General features: G+C 42.3%; 1 protein-coding gene across 1 annotated transcript in view; it reads left to right on the plus strand.

Annotated features, from left to right (window-relative positions):
- The window catches only part of LOC126188618 (opioid-binding protein/cell adhesion molecule homolog), a 342397-nt gene that overhangs the window by 197834 nt on the left and 124135 nt on the right, over positions 1-20428 (plus strand). The window contains exon 3 of the mRNA XM_049930219.1: positions 9182-9389. Coding sequence (XP_049786176.1) covers positions 9182-9389 — 208 coding nt within the window. The remainder of the gene's footprint in view (positions 1-9181; positions 9390-20428) is intronic.

The following is a 20428-nucleotide window of genomic DNA, read 5'->3' on the forward strand; positions in this document are numbered from 1 at the left end:
ACAGCGGGAAGGTTATCTTGCTGCGTAAAATTTGATCAAATTAAAAATAAAGATTCTCGTAAAATATTTAAGAAAATCAAATAGAGATGGCTTTGAAGTATCCAGACTGAATAGTTGGGTGAACTGCTTGAAGTAAAATTGGAATAGCGATTAAAAAAATCGTTGAATATTTGTTTTCTGCATAAGTTACACAAACAATATCACCCGAACATGAAAATAATGGAGTTTCATGCTCACTGTACTATATAGTATGCATTTCGTAAATCGCATTTCAACAGATGGGAAGAATGTAGGATAAGTGAAAGGAGGGATTCGTCGAAGCCCACGCACAAGGTCGTTCTTACCAACTGTCCACACAGAAACAAGAATCAGTAAGGATAATTCCGTACATAAAATGTATACGCATTTGAGCAGATAGAATTTAGATTTAACGGTCAACTGCGTGGTCAGTAACTTGTATAGAAATTCCTCATCTCGGAAGTACCAAACATACTGAAACGTTTGAAATAAAAGCAATTTGGCAAACGATATTACATTTAGGTTGAACAACGAACTTGAACAAATGATTGTATTTGGTAGAGAGCTCGTGTTGAGAAAACGAGTGGTCTAGCTTTGATAATAAACACAAGATATGCTTGGCAGTAGGAACGAGAGAAGAGAAAAATTGAGTTTTCCCATAAATGTCAGTTAACAATAGCGAATATTTTGTTCAATAAACTCAAAAGGAGGAAGTGTAACTGAAAAAGACCCAGAGATGCGGGAAGATTGCACTTGGTTTATATCATGGTCAGACATATTGCGGGAAGATTCCACTTGGTTTATATCATGGTCAGACATAGATTACGAGATCAGATACTGGATTATAAGGACAGATATAGACTCAGATAAGAATTTAGTAATGATGAAGAGTACACCGAAATTTAAGAGAATCGTGCAGAATAATCAGTGTGGAAGGATGTGGGATACTAAAATACTGACGAATACGTTTGAATTTCGCTAAAGAAGTGTGTACTGCTATAAGGAATACGACAGTAGGCTTCTGCTGGGAAGGAGTGGACATTTCTAAGTAGAGTGATCATAAAAGTCGGAAAAACAAACACGGATACTGGGAAGGAAACTGCGAAGAATCCTTCGGTAATATATGAAATACCTCGATATTCAGGGAAAGACCGGAATACAACAATAATAATTTGAAATTTAATAAACAGGAATTACATGGAGGCCAAGGATAAACTGCTGCAAGAAAAATGTCAAGAAATAGGAAAATAAATGATCATCGGGAGTAATGACTCAGCATGTAGAAAAGTCAGAATTACCTAAGATGAAATTAAAATGAATTGCGGCAACATTAAGAGATCAATGAGAATCCCACAGTTAAACAAAGAGGAGAGAGCGGGTGGATGGGAAGAGTACAGTGGAGGAATGCAGGACGAGGAATTGTGTGATGTTATGAAAGAAGTTAGGGTGGACATGGGAGAGATAAGGGATACAGATATTATAAGAGCTTTGGATGACTCTAGATTAAATAAAGCAGAAGAGATAGATAACAATCCATCGTAATTTCTATAAATATTTGGGGAAGTAGCAACCAAACGGCTAATGAAATTGGTGGGTGATTGGGTGTGAGATCGCGACATATCATCAGACAGTCGAAAAACCGTCATCCATTCATTTCTGAAATTGGCAAGAGGAGATAAGTGCGAGAACTATCACACAGTCAGCTTAACAGCTCATGCGTTGATGTTAGTTGTCAGAACAGTATACATAAGAGTGGAAGAGAAAATTGAGGAACTAGACGATCGTTTTCGCAGAGCTGGTGTTTCACTTGATAATGAAAGCAAGGCAGAAGAAAAATCCAGAGACGTTCATAGAATTTGTTGACTTGGAAAAGCATTCGACGTTGTAAGTGGGAAATAATAAAAAAATCTGAGAAAAATAGGTGTAAGTAACAGTTAAAGGCGAGTAATATCAATATGTACAAGCACCAACAAGTAACAATGTGACTAGAAGACCGTGCACGAAGTGTTCAGGTTGAAAATGGGATAAGACGGGTATGCAGTCTTATTGTTCCTCTGTTTCATCTATACATCGAAGAAGCAATGACGGAAATAAAAGGAAGGGATTAAACTGATTATGAAAGGAAACCAGTGATAAGATTTGGTGATGACTTTTCTATCCTCAGTGAAGATGAAGAAGAATTACAAGATCAATTAAATGAAATAAACTGTGTATTGCGCGGGCGGCGAAGATTTCGGCGCATAGGCCATGCTCGGGCACGATCTCAAAGCCCACAGCCTCGCTCCATACACTGAAGTGCCAAAGAAATTAATACAGGCATGCGTATTCAAATACAGAGATACGTAAAGAGGCAACATCCGGCGCTGCGATCGGTACGCCTATATAAGTCAAGATGTATCTGGCGCAGTGTAAGATCGGTTTCTGCTGCTACATTGGCAGGTTATCAAGAGTTAAGTGAGATAGAACGTGGTGTTACAGTTGGAGCACGAGCAATGGGATACAGAATCACCGACGTAGCGATGAAATGGGGATTTTCACGAGTGTACCGTGAATATCAAGACTCAGGTAAAACGTCAAATCTCCGACATGGCTGCGGCTGGGAAAAGATCTTACAAGAACGGGAATCGTTCAACTGTTCCGTCTTCCAATGCTTGGTCATCAACATTCAACGAAACATCATCGATGTGGGCTTTCTGAGCCGAAGACCGACTCGTTATCCTTGATGGCTGGACGACACAAAGCTTTACGCCTCGCCTGGGCCCGTCAACACCGACATTGGACTGTTGATGACTGGAAACATGTTGCCTGGACGGACGAGTCTCGTTTCAAATTGTATCGTGCGGATGGACGTTTATGGCTATGGAGACAACATCATGAATCCATAGAACCTGCTTGACAGCAGGGTACTGTTCAAGCTGATGGAAGCTCTGTAATGGTGTGGGGCGTGTGCAGTTGGAGTGCTATGGGGCCCCTGACACGTCTAAATACGATTCAGACAGGTGACATGTAGTAAGCATCCTGTCTGATCATCTGCATACATTCATACCCATTGTGGATTCCGACGGACTTGGTCAATTCCAGCAGAAGAATGAGACACCACACACGTCCAGAATTGCTACAGATTGGCTCGAGGAACCCGCTTCTGATTGAAACAATTCCACTGGCTAATAAACTCCCCAGACATGAACATTATTTAGCATATGAGGGATACACTCCAATGTGCTCTTCGGAAAAGATCTCCACCCCCTCGTACCCTTACGGATTCATGGACAGTCGTATAGAATTCATGGTTTCAATTCCCTCCAGCACAACGTCAGAGGTTAGTCGAATCCATGCCACGTCGTGTTGTGGCAATTCGGCGAGCTCACGAGGGCCAGTTCCTTTGGCTCTTCAGTGCATATCCCCCACCGCCACGCCACGCTGTCTGTGGGCGAAGAGGGGGAAGCGGGAGAAACTGCCAATGCCCTACATTCACTTGGCAGCACAGTCCCACTGCATATTACTTTGTTTTAGGTTTTAAAAAAAAAGTTCAATTGTGTGTGAATTCCTAAGGGACCAAACTGCTGAGGTCATCGGTCCCCAGACTTACACACTACTTAAACTATGCTAAGAACAACACACGCACCCATGCCCGAGGGAGGACTCGAACCGCCGGCGGGAGAGGCCACACAATTCATGACATGGCGCCTCTCTTTTATGTGTAACACTTCTCAACAACACAGATCACAAAGAAAACAAATTTCCAATAATTTTCAACAATTTTTGCTGCGTTGAAATCATAATACAAGTTTATCTGGTACAAACTGTCGGGAGACGGACAGACGCAGATAATTTCACAGAGTTTCGCACTCAAGTTGCCAAGTAAGCTTGATTTATTTAGTTTCATAACTGGAAAAAAAGTCTTTGACACAAATGTGTCGATCGAAAGCTGTAGCACTTCTGCAAACTCATTACGGTGACTTGCAAACTCTGCTTGAGGAAAGCAATGTAGACGTCCTGGACAATTTTGACGCTTTTGATTTGTCAGTAAAACTGGAATTACCTTTCAGGTCAATCAACAACAGCTGCAACAGCTGTATATGCACAAGGGTGCTTTCAACTGGAACGGCAACCACCGGAATCAGCTCAGATATACGACTGACAGTGTCCTCAAAATCTTCATAAAACTTGCTTGTTAATTGTTTCAAGGACGCAATGAATCTTTAACCCTAGCCTTTTCTTTAACGTAAGTGAAATTAGGTAACTGGACTGTCTTTGTGAGAATGTGTTCCTCACACGACGTGATTTTCTTTTTAAATGCATCCCTATCAAATGATAAGCAGGTCGACTCGCAGTGTCTTACTGTGGCCAACGTGCAGTCAAGTCTACTTAAAATGCGAAGTCTGCGTTTCATTCCCGATGTTCTAATTTTCGTTCCTGCGCTCCTTTTTCCTTCATAAATTTAACCATAGCTAATTTTAAATAGAAAAAGCGTTTCAGGCATGCCGCTTTACTTAACCAACGTCCTTTGCAGTAATATATGAATTCTCTTAGTTCAGCTCCAATGAAAATTGATGCAACTGACTATGGAATAATGCGTGCGACTTCGGAAGTTTTACTATTCGCACCATCAATTTCTTCACCTGTTCCAGGCCTGCAAATTTAGCACAAAGTGCTTGTTGATGTACGGAAGAATGAGTCCCGTCTGTCGATCGTTGTCATTTTTTGCTCTTTCATTGTCAACTAAATCTTTGCAGCATGGTTTTTCAATGCCTTTCCATAGCAAATATGCATTACATGTCGCTTATGCTAATTGAGAATTATTATCCCTCTCTTTTCTCATTCCCATTCATTTTAGTGATTGCGACAACAGAACGATAGACTACCCAATTTAAGGAATTTTGCTACCTCGAAAGCAAAGAACCCATGATGGACGAAGCAAGGAATACATATAAAGCAGACTAGCGATGGTAAGAAGACGGTATCTGGCCTAGAGAAGTCTTCTAGTATACAAGATAGGCCTTACTTCGAGGAAGAAATTTCTGAGAATGTCCGTTTGGAGCACAGGATTGTATGCTAGTGAAACGTGACCAGTGGGAAAACCGGAACGGAAGAGATGTGGTGCTACAGTCGAATGTTGTAAATTAGGTGAACTGGTAAGATAAGAATTAGAGGTTCTCCGCAGAATCGGTGAGGTAAGCTAAATATGGAAAACACTGAGAAGAAGAAGGGGAACCGTGGTAGGACATCTGTTACTACATCAGGGAATAACTTCCATTTTACTAAAGAGAGCTGTAGAGGGAAAAACTATAGCGTAAGACAGAGATAGGAATGCATCTAACAAATAATTGAGGACGTAGATTGCAATTTCAACTCTGGGATGAAAATCTTGGCACAGGAGAAATATTCCTGTCGCTCCTCATCAAACAAGTCAGAAGACTGTTGACTGAAAATGGGGCTCGTGTCTGGGGAAGGCTTTTTATCTGATTCATCGGCACCAGGACGACGACATTTCACTGAACTGTCAGGACCTATTAACAAGGTGTGTTGCATCTGCATGCTACGTACTGATAAAGTGATTTTCAACAAGGAAACGTTAAGAATGAGTGTTTCTAGGCGGAGAATGATATTTTAAATGCGAATCAGGATCTCCGTCTACCGCCTTTTCATGTACAGATGACTGAATTATAGGCAACACACGTTGCATAAGCACACCGCAGATTGTCAGCGCCCTGACGCCTCTCAGGGACATAATCAGTAACAACAGTCTTCGGTGTGTGACAGCGAACATTTTGTCTCTAAAAAAAGTTGTTCTTCATTAAAAGATCTGTCAGCCCCAGACGTTTGACGCAAAGTCTTTGAAACATCCTGTAAATTCAGCTTGCCCTTTTTTCCATCTATAGCCTGCAAACTACGGATAAAGAGCAACAAGGATCAACCAAATTTCCAGAATTCAGAAAAGCATTTGAAACGGTACCCTACTGTAGACTTTTAGCAAAGGTACGAGCATACGGTATAGGTTCCCATATATGTGAGCGGCTCGAAGGTATCTAGTACGTTGTCCTCGACTGCGAGTGTTCGTGGGCAGCAAGGGTGTCGTTACGAGAGCCCCGGGGAAGTGTGAAAGGAACGCTCTTATTTTTTATGTTCGTAAATGATCTGATGGATAGGTTGAACAACAGTCTGTGGCTGTTTGCTGATGACGCCATGGTGTACTGGAAGGTGTCGTCTTCGAGTCGCTGCAGGAGGATACAAGACGACTTCAAATAATTTCTAGTTGGATGATGAATGCTTGCTGTAAATGTAGAGAAATGTAAGTGAATGTAGCAGGAAAAACAATATTCGAATACAATGTTAATAGCGTGCTGGTTACACAATCACGTCGATCATATAGACACAACATTGCAAAGCAGTATGAAATGAAAAGGAACATGTAAAGATAGTCGCAGGAAAGGCGAATGATAGACTTTGTCGAGAGAATTTTAATAAACTGTGATTAACCTTTAAAGAAGACCGCGTGCCAAACATACTTGAGTACTGATCGGGTGTTTATGATCACCACCAGATCTGATTAAAGGGAGACATTGAAGTAGATCGGAGGCGTACTGCTAGATTTGTTGCCATTACGTTAGATCAACAAACGAGTATTACGGAGATTCTTTGTGAACTAGACGACGTGCTTTTCGGTAAACACTACTGAGGAAGTGTACACTATTTGCATTGTGTGTGTTGAGGTTTACTATGCAACGTCCTTGAGAAATATCTGAAGGGCATTGCATACAACACCGAAAACAAATAGTGCTGCATGCATAGCCAACGACAATAATAATAAAGCCACTTCCTGTGCGGAATCACAGGAATTGTGCGAGTAGAGACTTGGCGAGATATGAAGATGTGAGTCGGTCCTGGAGTTGTGCTTGGATAGCCGAGGTGGTTAAAGCGATAATATACGTGGAGCAAGAAATCCAGATTACAGTTCCGGACGGCGCAAACGTTTAATAAATTGTGCAGCTGCAGTCTAATCCTATTCTAAATTCCGAATACACTTTTCAGAAAATCCAGAAAATCGGCATTTGAAGTTGACTGCAGAACGATTCTACAGACACCAATGTACATTTCGTGTTAGGACCGCGAGGATAAGGTAAGAGAAATTAGGCATAAAGACAGTCGTTTTTTTCCTGCCTCTATTTGCGAGTGGATCATAAAATGAAATGACTAGTAGTAGTACAAGGGACCGTACTCCACGCTCCATACGGTGGCTTGAGGAGTTCTGCGTCTCCTTGTTCGAGGGAGATTCCTATACGATGCGGCGTCTCTCACATTCAAGTTACCGTCTCCTTCTGTCTTGCCAGTCCTCGTCATGAGCGACTCTGTCCTGTATCGTACGCCCCACTCCTTCGTTCAATTGTAGCCGGGGTCCTCCTTTTTTTCTGTGTCGCGGAGGTTTCCAGTGCAATGTTTTTAGGAGCCCATATTTCCTCTGGCATTCTTATGACCATACCATGTTAGCAGTTTATTTTCAATTTTATCTACAATTTCCTTTGTAACTCCCATCTGTTCTCGTACCATTTCGTATGTTATTTTGTCTCTTCTTGTTAAACTGGCAGAAGTAAAGCTGTAGGTACCGGGAGTGGGTCGTGCTTCGGTAGCTCAGATGGTAGAGCACTTGCCCGCGAAAGGCAAAGGTCCCGAGTTCGAGTCTCGGTCGGGCACACAGTTTTAATCTGCCTGGAAGTTTCATATCAGCGCACACTCCGCTGCAGAGTGAAAATCTCATTCTCTTCTTGTTACTTCACAACTTCGTCTCCAAAACTACACTACTATAGCCGGTAAGTTCTAGTCATTGACCCTGGAGATTTCTCACAGTGTAGCACCATACAGACAAATGCTCTCAACTGTAGGTTCGTATAGCCTGCTTTTCAATTTCTTTGACGTAGTTTTATTCTAAATAATGGACAGTCGCTGCTTACTTGCCACATTTCCCTTTCCTATTATTTATGCCCTCGTGGCTTCTAGTTGTATTCGAAATGATTGTCGCTAAATATTTATATGATCGACTACACTTTACTATAGACATGTCGTCCATAACAAGATCCCTTCCTACACCTTTGGAAACCAAGTATTCAGTCTTTGAAAAGTTTACTTTCACTTCCCATTGCTTATATTATTTCTTAAGCTTTCTTAACATGTAAGACGTATCTTCTTCCTCTTCTTCTGCTTTCTAACGGCTTGTACATATCATTTGTGAATTTTGTAGGGAGCATATTGTGCTCATGTGGGAGCGATCTAGATGGTTGTAAAACAATTAACTGGTAGCCAAGAACGCAGGAATTCTTTTTATTCCATGATTACTGGTTTCGGCGAAACTAAAGCCGCCATCATCGGATCTTAGGACACATAAAGGTTACAACATCAAGGCAAACAATGAAGATATTATTAGTTGCTTATATCACGCAGGCTTTACAAAATTGTCATACGTAGCACATATGTGCACATATGTGTCCTAAGATCCGATGATGGCGGCTTTAGTTTCGCCGAAACCGGTAATCATGGAATAAAAAGAATTCCTGCGATCTTGGCTACCAGTTTATTATTTTACAACATTTGTGAATGTTTTTATTATTCACTATCTCCCACATCAGAGAAAGTGCTACACTGTCATAAGCATTCTGCAAGTCTATGAAAGCTGTGTGTGTCTCGAAGATTTGTGCCATTCTCTTGTCAGTCACCTGCCTAACGCTGCAGATGTTACCGATACAAGACCTTCCTGCCGAAAAGCCACTGTGTTCTTCTACTTACTCAATTCCTCTCAATTCTAGTTTTAAGGATCTAACCATACAGTATATAGAACTTAAATGTGATGCCTCCATAATTTGCACAGTCGTTCTTGCTTCCCTGTTTACATGTAATTTTGATGAACCCTTCTTAAACTCTTCAGGGATTTCCCCTGCACTAGAACACAGAATGAAGTTGTATGTAGTTCTAGATATAGTCTTAAGAATCCTGTCTCGTCCCATCCTGCATGCAAGAAAGCACGGTTGTGTTTCTCACTGAATAAAAATGACAACATTACAAGAGCGCACTGATGAAAAGAAAATCACTAAATAGTTTCAATTGTACTCACAAGAATGGTTTCTGCGCTTGACATCCCTCCTGAATGATGATGATCTCCACTCACCGGCAGGTGGCGTGGCTGCGGGTGGACACGCAGACGATCCTGACGATCGCGGCGCACGTGATCACCAAGAACCACCGCATCGGCGTGACGCACAGCGACCGCCGCACCTGGTTCCTGCACATCCGCGACGTGCGCGAGTCCGACCGCGGCTGGTACATGTGCCAGATCAACACCGACCCCATGAAGAGCCAGCTCGGCTACCTCGAAATAGTCGGTAAGTACCGTCCTGAAAGTACAGTGGGCAGGCTCCGTGCGCTTTATTTACGCGTAATTGCTCTGTCTTGCCCAGTAGTAGATCAGTTTGTTTAGTTGTTGAGATACAAGTATTGGGCTACTGAGTGCTTATTAAATTGCAAGCTTCCCGTTTATGTCCGTGCAGGGGGGCAAGTAAACGCAGTGACTCCACTTCAGAGAACCTTCTAGTGCCTTGTGCCGGATGGATAGAACGTTCAAGACAACACAGCAAGTGTAAAACGTCAAAAATCATTTCTGGACGTAGTTTTATAAAGAAATAAAGCTTTTTATACAGTTAATATCTCTCTAATAACAACACTGCCTGATTGTCCACCTCCGGTAGCTGAGCGATGCCGGCACGGCGGCTCAGAGTGTTCGGTCAGAGGGTTTAGCTACCCTCTGAAATAAAAAAAAACTGAGTGCAAGGATCGACGAACAACCTGAGCGAGTGTCATCCGACGTCCGCCACGAACAAATTCAACGAACAATATAAAATAAAATGAGACAAAAAAAATTGCCAGCGTGACGGAATGTCAATCAAAGGGCCCGGGTTCGATTCCCAGCTGGGTCGGAGATTTTCTCCGCTCGGGGATTGGGTGTTGTGTTGTCCTAATCATTATCATTTCATCCGCATCGGCGCGCAAGTCACCGAAGTGGCGTCAAATCGGAAGAGTTGCACCTGGCGAACGGTCTACCCGACGGGAGGCCCTACTCACACGACATTTATTTTACTGCCTGATTCCTGGCACTCTAGTCGCTGTTCATGAAGTATTCTGGTTCTAATCTGCAAGGCGATGTCATCGAAAGCAGCTTCAACTCAGTTCACATCTTTCTCACATGAGTGAGACAAATTAGTGATGAACGTAACAACTAGCCATTGAGGAGAATACAAACAATCATTTTGTCTTTTTAACGAGTAATTTCTTGTTCATCTTCTGTATGGTGTAAAAATTGGCAGTTGACCCTAAATAAAGAAGAGTGTGAGGTGATTCATATGAGTGGTAAGAGGAATCCGTTAAACTTCGATTACACGATATATCAATCAAATCTAAAGGCCGTAATTCAACGGAAAACCTAGGAATTACAATTACGAACAACTGAAATTGGGTGGAACACATAGAAAATATTGTCGGGAAGACTAACCAAAGACTGCGTCTTATTGGCGGGACACTTACAAAATGTAACAGATCTACTAAGGAGAGTGCCCGCACTTTGCTTCTCCGTCCTCTTTTAGGATACTGCTGCGCGGTGTGGGATCCTTACCAGATGGGACTGACGGAGTACATCGGGAAAGTTCAAAGAAGGGCTGCACGTTTTGTGGTGTCACTGAAATGATACAGTATTTGGGGTGGACATCATTAAGACAAACCCGTTTTTCATTGCTGCAGAATCTTCTAATGAAATTTCAATCACCAACATTCTCCTCCAAATGCGAAAATAGTTTGTTGTCGCAGACCTACATAGGGAGAAACGATCATCATAATACAATAAGGGAAATCAGAGTTCGCACGGAAAGATATAGATGTTCGTTTATTGCTCGTGCTGTACGAGATTGGAATAATGGAGAACTATTGCGAAGATGGTTCGACGAACCTTCCGCCAGGCGCTGAAATGTGATTTGCAGAGTATCCATGTAGATGTAGATCGTAATAGCTTTTCATTTCGAGATGTTACCTGTTCCTATTTACTGACAGCTGAAAATACTGTCTAAAACATTCTGTATTTCCTTACAGTCATCGATCGACGATACTTTCCTGTAGCGTCCTGTATTCTCGCAGGTCGTTATTAGTATTTCTGTCCAAATCTGGTGTCGTGCTTATTTGTCTAGAGAACATCAGCGTCCCTCCTACACTTCATCTGATACATCTCCACCTTCAAATGAAAACTCGCCATCCAGTGTAAGAGATTGTGTTCTGTCACCCAATAGTTCTTCCACCTAATAAAGTATTCGTGAAGGTATTCCATTACCTTATATGTCTATTGTCACTCGTCTATATGGTTCTTTGTCGAACTTCTTTCGGAGGTCGTCGGCTGTTTAAGGAACTATCCTAGAATTCACTTAAAAGTTTCGAAGGATTGGAATGTCGCTACAAGCGTTATGCCTTTAGAACAAGAACCTTCCTCAAAAAATGGTTCAATGGCTTTCAGCACTATGGGACTCAACTGCTGTGGTCATAAGTCCCCTAGAACTTAGAACTACTTAAACCTAACTAACCTAAGTACATCACACACATCCATGCCCGAGGCAGGATTCGAACCTGCGACCGTAGCGGTCGTGCGGTTCCAGACTGTAGCGCCTTTAACCGCTCGGCCACTCCGGCCGGCGAACCTTCCTCGATGTCGACGTTACCACGAAACATTAGTGAGCAAATTTAAGTTATATAACAGTCTGATGATTTTGGAAAGTACTCAAATTATATGTAAAATCTGAAAACAGCGACATTTTTGAGCGATATGGTATGTGCATGACCCGAATTGTAAATTGTTTTAATGATGGTATTATACGCTAAATTTTGTTTTATCTTCTGATTTTTCAGGAAGTCTTGAAGTACATAAACTACAGAAGTCGATAACTTTCGATAACTAATATTTTTTCAATCCGGTCTGAATTAATTTGTAATTGACTAGTTGAAATGGATAATTAACTATCCGTATGCTCTTTTAATGAGAATTTCCCCTCTGATAGCCAAAATTGATTTTTACCTAAGGAAGAACAGAGGGTTGTAATATCAATCATAAACCGAACTTCCTGTGTCAGGGCTCACTGTAAATAAGGGCCCCGCAACGAACTTGTGAATTCAGACCAGTTACACTACTGGTCATTAAACTTGCTACACCACGAAGATGACATGCTACAGACGCGAAATTTAACCGACAGGAAGAAGATGCTGTGATATGCAAATGATTAACTTTTCAGATCATTCACACAAGGCTGGCGACGGTGGCGTCACCTACAACGTGCTGACATGAGGAAAGTTGCCAACCGATTTCTCATACACAAACAGCAGTTGACCGGCGTTAACTGGAGAAACGTTGTTCTGATGCCTCGTGTAAGGAGGAGAAATGCGAACCATAACGTTTCCGACTGTGATAAAGGTCGGATTGTAGCCTATCGCGTTTGCTGTTTATCGTATCGCGACATTGCTGCTCGCGTTGGTCGAGATCCAATGTCTGTCAGCGGAATATGGGATCGGTGGGTTCAGGAAGGTAATACGCAACGCCATGCTGGATCCCAACGGCCTAGTATCACTAGCAGTCGAGATGACAAGCATCTTATCCGCATGGCTGTAACGGATCGTGCAGCCACGTCTCGATCCCTGAGTCAACAGATGGGGACGTTTGCAAGACAACAACCATCTGCAATAACAGTTCGACGACGTTTGCTGCAGCATGGACTATCAGCTCGGAGACCATGGCTGCGGTTACCCTTGACGCTGCATCACAGACAGGAGCATCTGCGATGGTATACTCAACGACGAACCTGGGTGCACGAATGGCAAAACGTCATCTTTTCGGATGAATCCAGGTTCTGTTTACAGCATCACGGTGGTCGCATCCGTGTTTGGCGACATAGCGGTGAACGCACATTGGAAGCGTGTATTCGTCATCGCCATACTGGCGTATTACCCGGCGTAGTGGTATGGGGTGCCATTGGTTACACGTCTCGGGCACCTCTTTTTCGCATTGACTGAACTTTGAACAGTGGACGCTACTTTTCAGATGTGTTACGACCCGTGGCTCTACACTTCATTCGATCCCTGCGAAACCCTACATTTCAGCAAGATAATGCACGATCGCATGTTGCAGGTCCTGTACGGGCCTTTCTGGACACAGAAAATGTTCGACTGCTGCCCTGGCCAGCACATTCTTCAGATCTCTCACCAATTGAAAACGCCTGGTGAATGTTGGTCGAGCAACTGGCTCGTCACAATACGCCAGTCACTACTCTTGGTGAACTGTGGTATCGTGTTGAAGCTGCATGGGCAGCTGTACCTGTACACGCCATCCAAGCTCTGTTTGACTCAATGCCCAGGCGTATCAAGGCCGTTATTACGGCCAGAGGTGGTTGTTCTGGATGCTGATTTCCCAGGATCTATGCACCCAAATTGCGTGAAAATATAATCACATGTCAGTTCTAGTACAATATATTTGTCCAATGAATACCCGTTTATCATCTTCATTTCTTCTTGGTGTAGCAATCTTAATGGCCGGTAGCGTACTTGCCGACATAAATCCGAACGCTCGGCTACGTCTGGGGCCAGGCGGGGAATCGATATGTCAATGAAAAAACGCCCAATATAGTTAATAATTTCGCCATGTGTTATCGAAAGCATGAGTCTATTTAAACATGCAGATACAAAGAATTAAATTTGTGTCAAACAGAAACTCACTCCCTGCCGGAGACGTTCGCTGCAGGTCATCCCAAGACCTGTAGTTGTCATGTGCTGTGACGTACGGTATAGGGCCCGCATATCTAGTTGACTTCTTTTTGTGCGAAATGATGTAACTTGTGCCTCTATCAGAGTTCAAAAATTGAACCAAAAATCAATTAAGCAGGTGGTCAACAAGTTTTGGTTCACCGTTACATATATCTGTATACTGGAAAGTAACAGACGAAATAGTGTGAAACATTGGCTTTGAAAGCAAGTGACTGTGGGTCGTAAGGCTAAAGGCTCTTTACACAGAAAACTTTTTTTCAGTTTTAGAGAAATAATCTGCGGTATGCCAATAAGGAGAATGGGCCTGACGTTTTTCCTTTGAAGAAATTGGAAGCAATGCTGGGAATAGGCTGTACCGGATAGCATGGTGAAGTGTGTTGCATAGTAAAAGTAGAATAGTAGAAACGATTCCACGCTCAATACTATATTAGCGCTGAACAACTGCTCGTATTTATAATTTGTTTCCTTAATTTCAGTTTACGTTCACAAAATTATCGTCAAACTTTTGATTTAGATCCATACAAACCATCTATGGGTATGTTCAAAACAGTTTCTAAATTAATACTAATTCATCATCAGCATCATCATTTATTGCGTTAGCGGGTCTTTGACGCCTACTGCAGAAGAAAAATAGGGAAAAAAAGGTTAAAAACACAAAAACCCCAATAAAAGGACAACTCTCAATTACAAACGAGGATGTAGTTGCTGCAGTTGGCACTCCATCTTTTTCGGTCTCCAGCATCATCCTCCACGACCGCTGGTTCCATGTCTTGAAATATCGTCATCACTCCATCCTTCCAACTCGTTCTTGGGCGTCCTCTCTGGCATTTTCCCGTGGATTGAGAGTGGAGGACTCTCTCAAGAAGGGATCCGTCCGCTCGTAAGATGAGGCCAAACCATTGTAGCCGCCTCTGTCCCAATATTCGTCCATTGTGTGGCTTTTCAAACCTCTGGTACAGGTCTTCATTCTCCCTTCTTTCCCATTTACTTTTATGTTACGGTAGACGTGTCCATAGACCTTCCGAAGAAACTTTTTTTCAAACGCACATATTGAATCTTCTGTCGTTGCTGATGTCTCCAAAGTTTCACAGCCGTATAAAAGTTCTGGCCTCAGCAGTGTCATGTACAGATGAACTTTGTTCTTCTGAGATATCAGACGAGATTTAAAAATATTGTTCAGACTAAGGAACACGCTATTAGTGCTTGTTATGCATTCGTGTAATTCTTTCGTAGCCGGCCTGAGTGGCCGTGCGGTTCTAGGCGCTACAGTCTGGAGCCGAGCGAACGCTACGGTCGCAGGTTCGAATCCTGCCTCGGACATGGATGTGTGTGATGTCTTTAGGTTAGTTAGGTTTAATTAGTTCTAAGTTCTAGGCGACTGATGACCTCATAAGTTAAGTCGCATAGTGCCCAGAGCCATTTGAATTCTTTCGTCACTTCACTTTTGTCGGTTAATACTGAGCCCATGTATTTGAACTCTTCAGCACTTTCGAAGGCATGCCCCTCTAAAACAATGTAGGAAGGGACAACTCGATGACGTGATACTCCAAGATATTTAGTTTTGTCCTCGTTCACCTAAAGCCCCATTTCCTTTGCATTTTGGAGGAATCGGGAAGTATTAGCACACAATTACTCTAGGATATCGCCAAGGAACACAACATTGTCAGCAAATGCCAGAATTGTGTCTTCTCCCACCATCTCCATTTCTCTGGTTCGGCAAGTGTAACGGCCTACTTTTTCCAAGGCCAAGTTAAATATTATTGGCGACAGTGGAACTCCTTGTCTCAATCCATTTTGGATATTGAAGGTGATAGTTGGTTGCCGCACCGTACTTCAGAAGTTGACTGGGAGTCGCTAGCTGCAATTAGACGGATGTATTTCGATGGGATGCCAAGTTCCTCTAACGTTTACCATAATGTGGCGCGGTCAACGCTGTCATAAACTTGCCGAAAATCGATGAAGATGAGGCGTAGTTCCCGACTGAGCCCACAGAAGTTTCCTGTCATATGCCTCAAAGTAAATATGTGGTCAACGGTAGATTGTGCGGGGACGAGCTCACATTGATAAGTGGCCTACAATTCCTTCGGCCAGTGGTTTCATTCGGTTTAGCAGCAGAGTTTTAAAGATTTTGAATTCAATTTCAACAAGTGAAATTCCTCGCTAGTTATTACATTAGTATATTACATTAGTTATTACATTAGTATATATTAAATAAATCTATAGAGGGTCACTATGGGCCGAAATCGGTAGTCTAAGAGTATTTCTGGTCTTACCTTGAAATTGAAGAAACAGATGCTATTCTCCCAGGATCACTGTTTTTATTCGTGACTATCTAGCAGTTCGCAGAGCTCGAATTTTCTACAAGATCTGCTGTAGCTGCTATGCAGTGACTAAGAAGCCATTTACCACGTCATAGACTAAAATAAGCCAACAGTAACAAATACGCCTATAACTGGAATCTCGTAAGCATTCCAAACCGCACTCTGCACATTCTGTTAACTGAATACCGGTGCTATAACGTCTTGATTGGATATACTGGTCGTACTTACGTGTTAAGTGTCACGAAACAGCCATTCTTTGATGTCTACCTTTTACTAAAAATATTATTATACTGAAATATTGTTACAGGTGTTTTTGCATTGCTAATACGCAGGGAGTCGCACACTGATGATCGAGTCCGTAAATATATCATGATTATATTTATTTTTTACCTCAGTCGTGTATAGGATTGGAAGAGAACGAAGAGTCTCTATACCATTTACTTATATCTTCTTAAAAGAACCAATACTCATCTAAAAGTATGAATTAGAGATATACAGAGGGATTCTTATTATCTATTAGAAACCCCCGAAGTGACGTAGATGACGCTGTGACAAGAAATGTAATGTACGAGGCATGTGACTGGAAATTTTGGGAAATGTCCCAAAAGTGGAAGACAAACGTTGAACATGGGACGTGTCCAGATGTAATCAAGTAAAAGCTGTTCTTCTTTTCTATTTCTTTTCTTTTGTGCCTTCTTTCTTTGCTTATAGACTTTATAAATTAAGTAGGTCACGTTAACCGAATCTTCCGTAGCTTCTTGCTGGAACAACATTGCAATAAATGAAAAGCGATAGCTTGCTTTTGTTCTACATTATTACTTTTATTGTATTAACCAGTTTACAGCTAGAAGACTACCTTCAGACTTTTACTGTTTATTGTCACCAAAAAAGTTAAAGTATTTTTAAACGAGACTCAAAGGGATTGGGATTGTTTGGGGGAAAGAGACCAAACAGCGAAGTCATCGGTCTGATCAGATTAGGGAAGGACGGGGAAGGAAATCGGCCGTGCCCTTTCAATGGAACCATCGCGGCATTTGCCTAGAGCGATTTACGGAAATCACGGAAAACCCGTATCAGGATGGCCGGGTGCGGGATTGAACCGTTGTCCTCCAGAATACGAGTCCAGTGTGCTAACCACTGCGCCACCTCGCTGACTGCAAGGAATTTACATATCTAGACTGAAGCAGAAACTTGAAGTAAATAAATCTTTGATAGTGTGGTGGTTATGCAAAGTAAAAAGTAAAAATCTGAGCAGTAAATACAGATAACCGGAGTAAATAGGAAAAAAGTTTAACACAAAACTGGAACAGCAAGCCTATGTAATTGTTTATAATACTGAACGAAACCAATAAAAAAAATTCTTGACAAGACCACTTCAGGAGGTACAAAACCAATTAAAAGCAAACCAAGTGAAAGGAAGAATTATATGTGTAACTACAGAGAATATGAGGTTCAAATGGTTCAAATGGTTCTAAGCACTATGGGACTTAACATCTGAGGTCATCACTCCCTTAGACTTAGAACTACTTAAACCTAACTAACCTAAGGACATCAAACACATCCATGCCCAAGGCAGGATTCGATCCTACGATCGCAGCAGCAGCACGGTTCCGGACAGAAGCGCCTAGAACCGCTCGGTCACAGAGACCGGCAGAGAATATAAGGAACTTAAGCAATATCTATAAGATTATCAGAAATGAATAAATGCAGAGTAATGGAGGGTTGTGACGGAACATAGAGGAAATGACATCTTCGAGAGAGTGGCTTGGAAAGTAAAAAGTTTAACAAAATACAAGTATAAAAGGAGGAAACAGGAAAAACATTTAAATTATACTCAAAACTGTACCTATGTAACAGTTTGCATTAAACAAACGAACAAAGTGAAATAAAAACGGATCTTGATGAGACAACTTCAAGGGGTATTAAACATAGAATGTAATACAAGTACCAGTTAAAAGAAAGACTTAACAATTGTAACTACAGTCGATATCGATGACATAGCCAATTTCAGTAAAATAAAAGAACTCAATGAGTACAAGAAAATGGGGCAAAACGTAGGAACAGACAGTATGGGAAGCAATGGAAAACAGAGAGTATTCTGTGAGGTTTAAGATAGGGAAGTATTAAGCTATGCCTGGTCATTTAAGGTTACATCTGAACTGTGAGCGCCGGCCGGTGTGACCGTGCGGTTAAAGGCGCTTCAGTCTGGAACCGCGTGACCGCTACGGTCGCAGGTTCGAATCTTGCCTCGGGCATGGATGTGTGTGATGTCCGTAGGTTAGTTAGGTTTAATTAGTTCTAAGTTCTAGGCGACTGATGACCTCAGAAGTTAAGTCGCATAGTGCTCAGAGCCATTTTTTTTTTAACTGTGAGCTAGATGTTTGTTAATATCCAGGGCTTCGAACAGGTGGGTCATTTAATAGTAACGACGCTATTCAGAAACTTAAACTCATTTACTTGGGATGCAATGCGGTAGTTCTTTTCTTGTACTGTACTTTCCCGTAGCAATGGAGACTGCGAGATCTCAATGTGAACACATATTTCCCTAACTTAATGGAAAAAAAACTGCATCCATGACTAAAAACAGGAACCCTGAGGCTCACGCACTAAGTCGCACCGGGTTCCCGGGTTCGATTCCCGGCGGGGTCAGGGATTTTCTCTGCCTCGTGATGACTGGGTGTTGTGTGCTGTCCTTAGGCTAGTTAGGTTTAAGTAGTTCTACGTTCTAGGGGACTGATGACCATAGATGTTAGGTCCCATAGTGCTCAGAGCCATTTGAACCATTTGAACTAAGTCGCACTCTGATGGCCAGGGCCACACCGACGTGTTAGTACTTGAAGTGTGATGAGCAAGTGCCATAGACCGATAGGCTCAGCTGCTGCACGTGCGGCGATGTACTCCACCTGGTGACGTCACATGTTCAGCACTTGCCGTCCGCTTTCGCATATTTCCCAACATTGTGGTCTCATGCGTCTTATATAAAATTAATTGTCTCATCGTAATATACCTTGTTTGGGGGTTTTGAAACGTTAATAATAATTGCCCTAAATATCAGCCGTTTTTGACAGGTTTTACACGTAACTTGCTTCACATCCTTGTCTCCATTCACACAGTAGGTCTATCTGTCTCAACCCACAGTTTCTCTGAAATTTCCCGAGGCGTTCGTGAATTAGCTTTCCTCTCTCATTTTCAACCGCATCACTGCGAGTGTAGCAGGTCACTTAATATTCGTGATTCAACATAGATTACATATGTAGCAACATCCATTGAAGTTACTATCCTGCTCTAGAATTACATGTTAACTCTTCGTACTGCAAACAACAACAATATGGGTTAAATGTCATTGGGGATACTCAATCAGCCCAGGGGCTCATATAACTGTGGATTCGAAAGTAATATAGTTTATTTTCGATTTTTTATACATACTCCCTCTTCCCCGCCGTACCCCAACAATATTGGTGCTGGGGTATCCTAGATCATTATATCCACACAGAAGTATTTTTCCGCATTTGTGGCACTTGTCGTTGAAATTGCTCCAGACTTTCCATGCTTATTCATACTTCTTAGCAAATTTCCTTTGAGACCTCCACACGTGTGGATACTATGGGTTTTGTAATGTTTAACAAAGTTTCATATTGAGCAGCATGATATATGCTGAGGCGAGATCTTCTTACCATCCCGTTGTTGTCAAAGTTGTACTTATCAGAGCTACTGGGCTGGGATGCCCTTACTTTGCCGTATTAAGATGAGTGCTTCCAAAGTTCCTAACTGCGTTTAGATTTGCGCAGGCGTTCTTGGCTGTATTTCTGAAGCTAACCGTTCAGCCGATCGTCTAGGTAAGTCTCGTCGTCCATTCGCAGACACTGCACAATTGCTCCCTCGTTGTCGTTTAACGGTGGGTTTAAGTATCTAAATAATCCATGGGCGCTATGCGTGGGAGCTATGACGACAGATTCTAGATGATCACTTCACCGAAAGCTTCAAAATTAAATTCATTTTTATTTGTTTCTGTTCCATATTCTTCGACTATTACCTGCATTACAGGACTGGACTCTGGCCAGAACGTCCATGTTTCAGCTGACTTACTGTAACACGCCCGGGAGTACAAATGGGTCGGGTGGTACCCATGTGACTGGTTATCGCTTGTGGACCGTGCGCCCTGTCCACACCACGTACCTGGTAATCCCGCGGCGGTCGTACTCTTCTGCTTCACACTGCTTCTGGCTTGCCTGAAATTATCTATCGAAAGATGCAAGCGG

Source organism: Schistocerca cancellata, chromosome 5 (genome assembly GCF_023864275.1).
Source record: "Schistocerca cancellata isolate TAMUIC-IGC-003103 chromosome 5, iqSchCanc2.1, whole genome shotgun sequence".
NCBI classification, from domain to species: domain Eukaryota; kingdom Metazoa; phylum Arthropoda; class Insecta; order Orthoptera; family Acrididae; genus Schistocerca; species Schistocerca cancellata.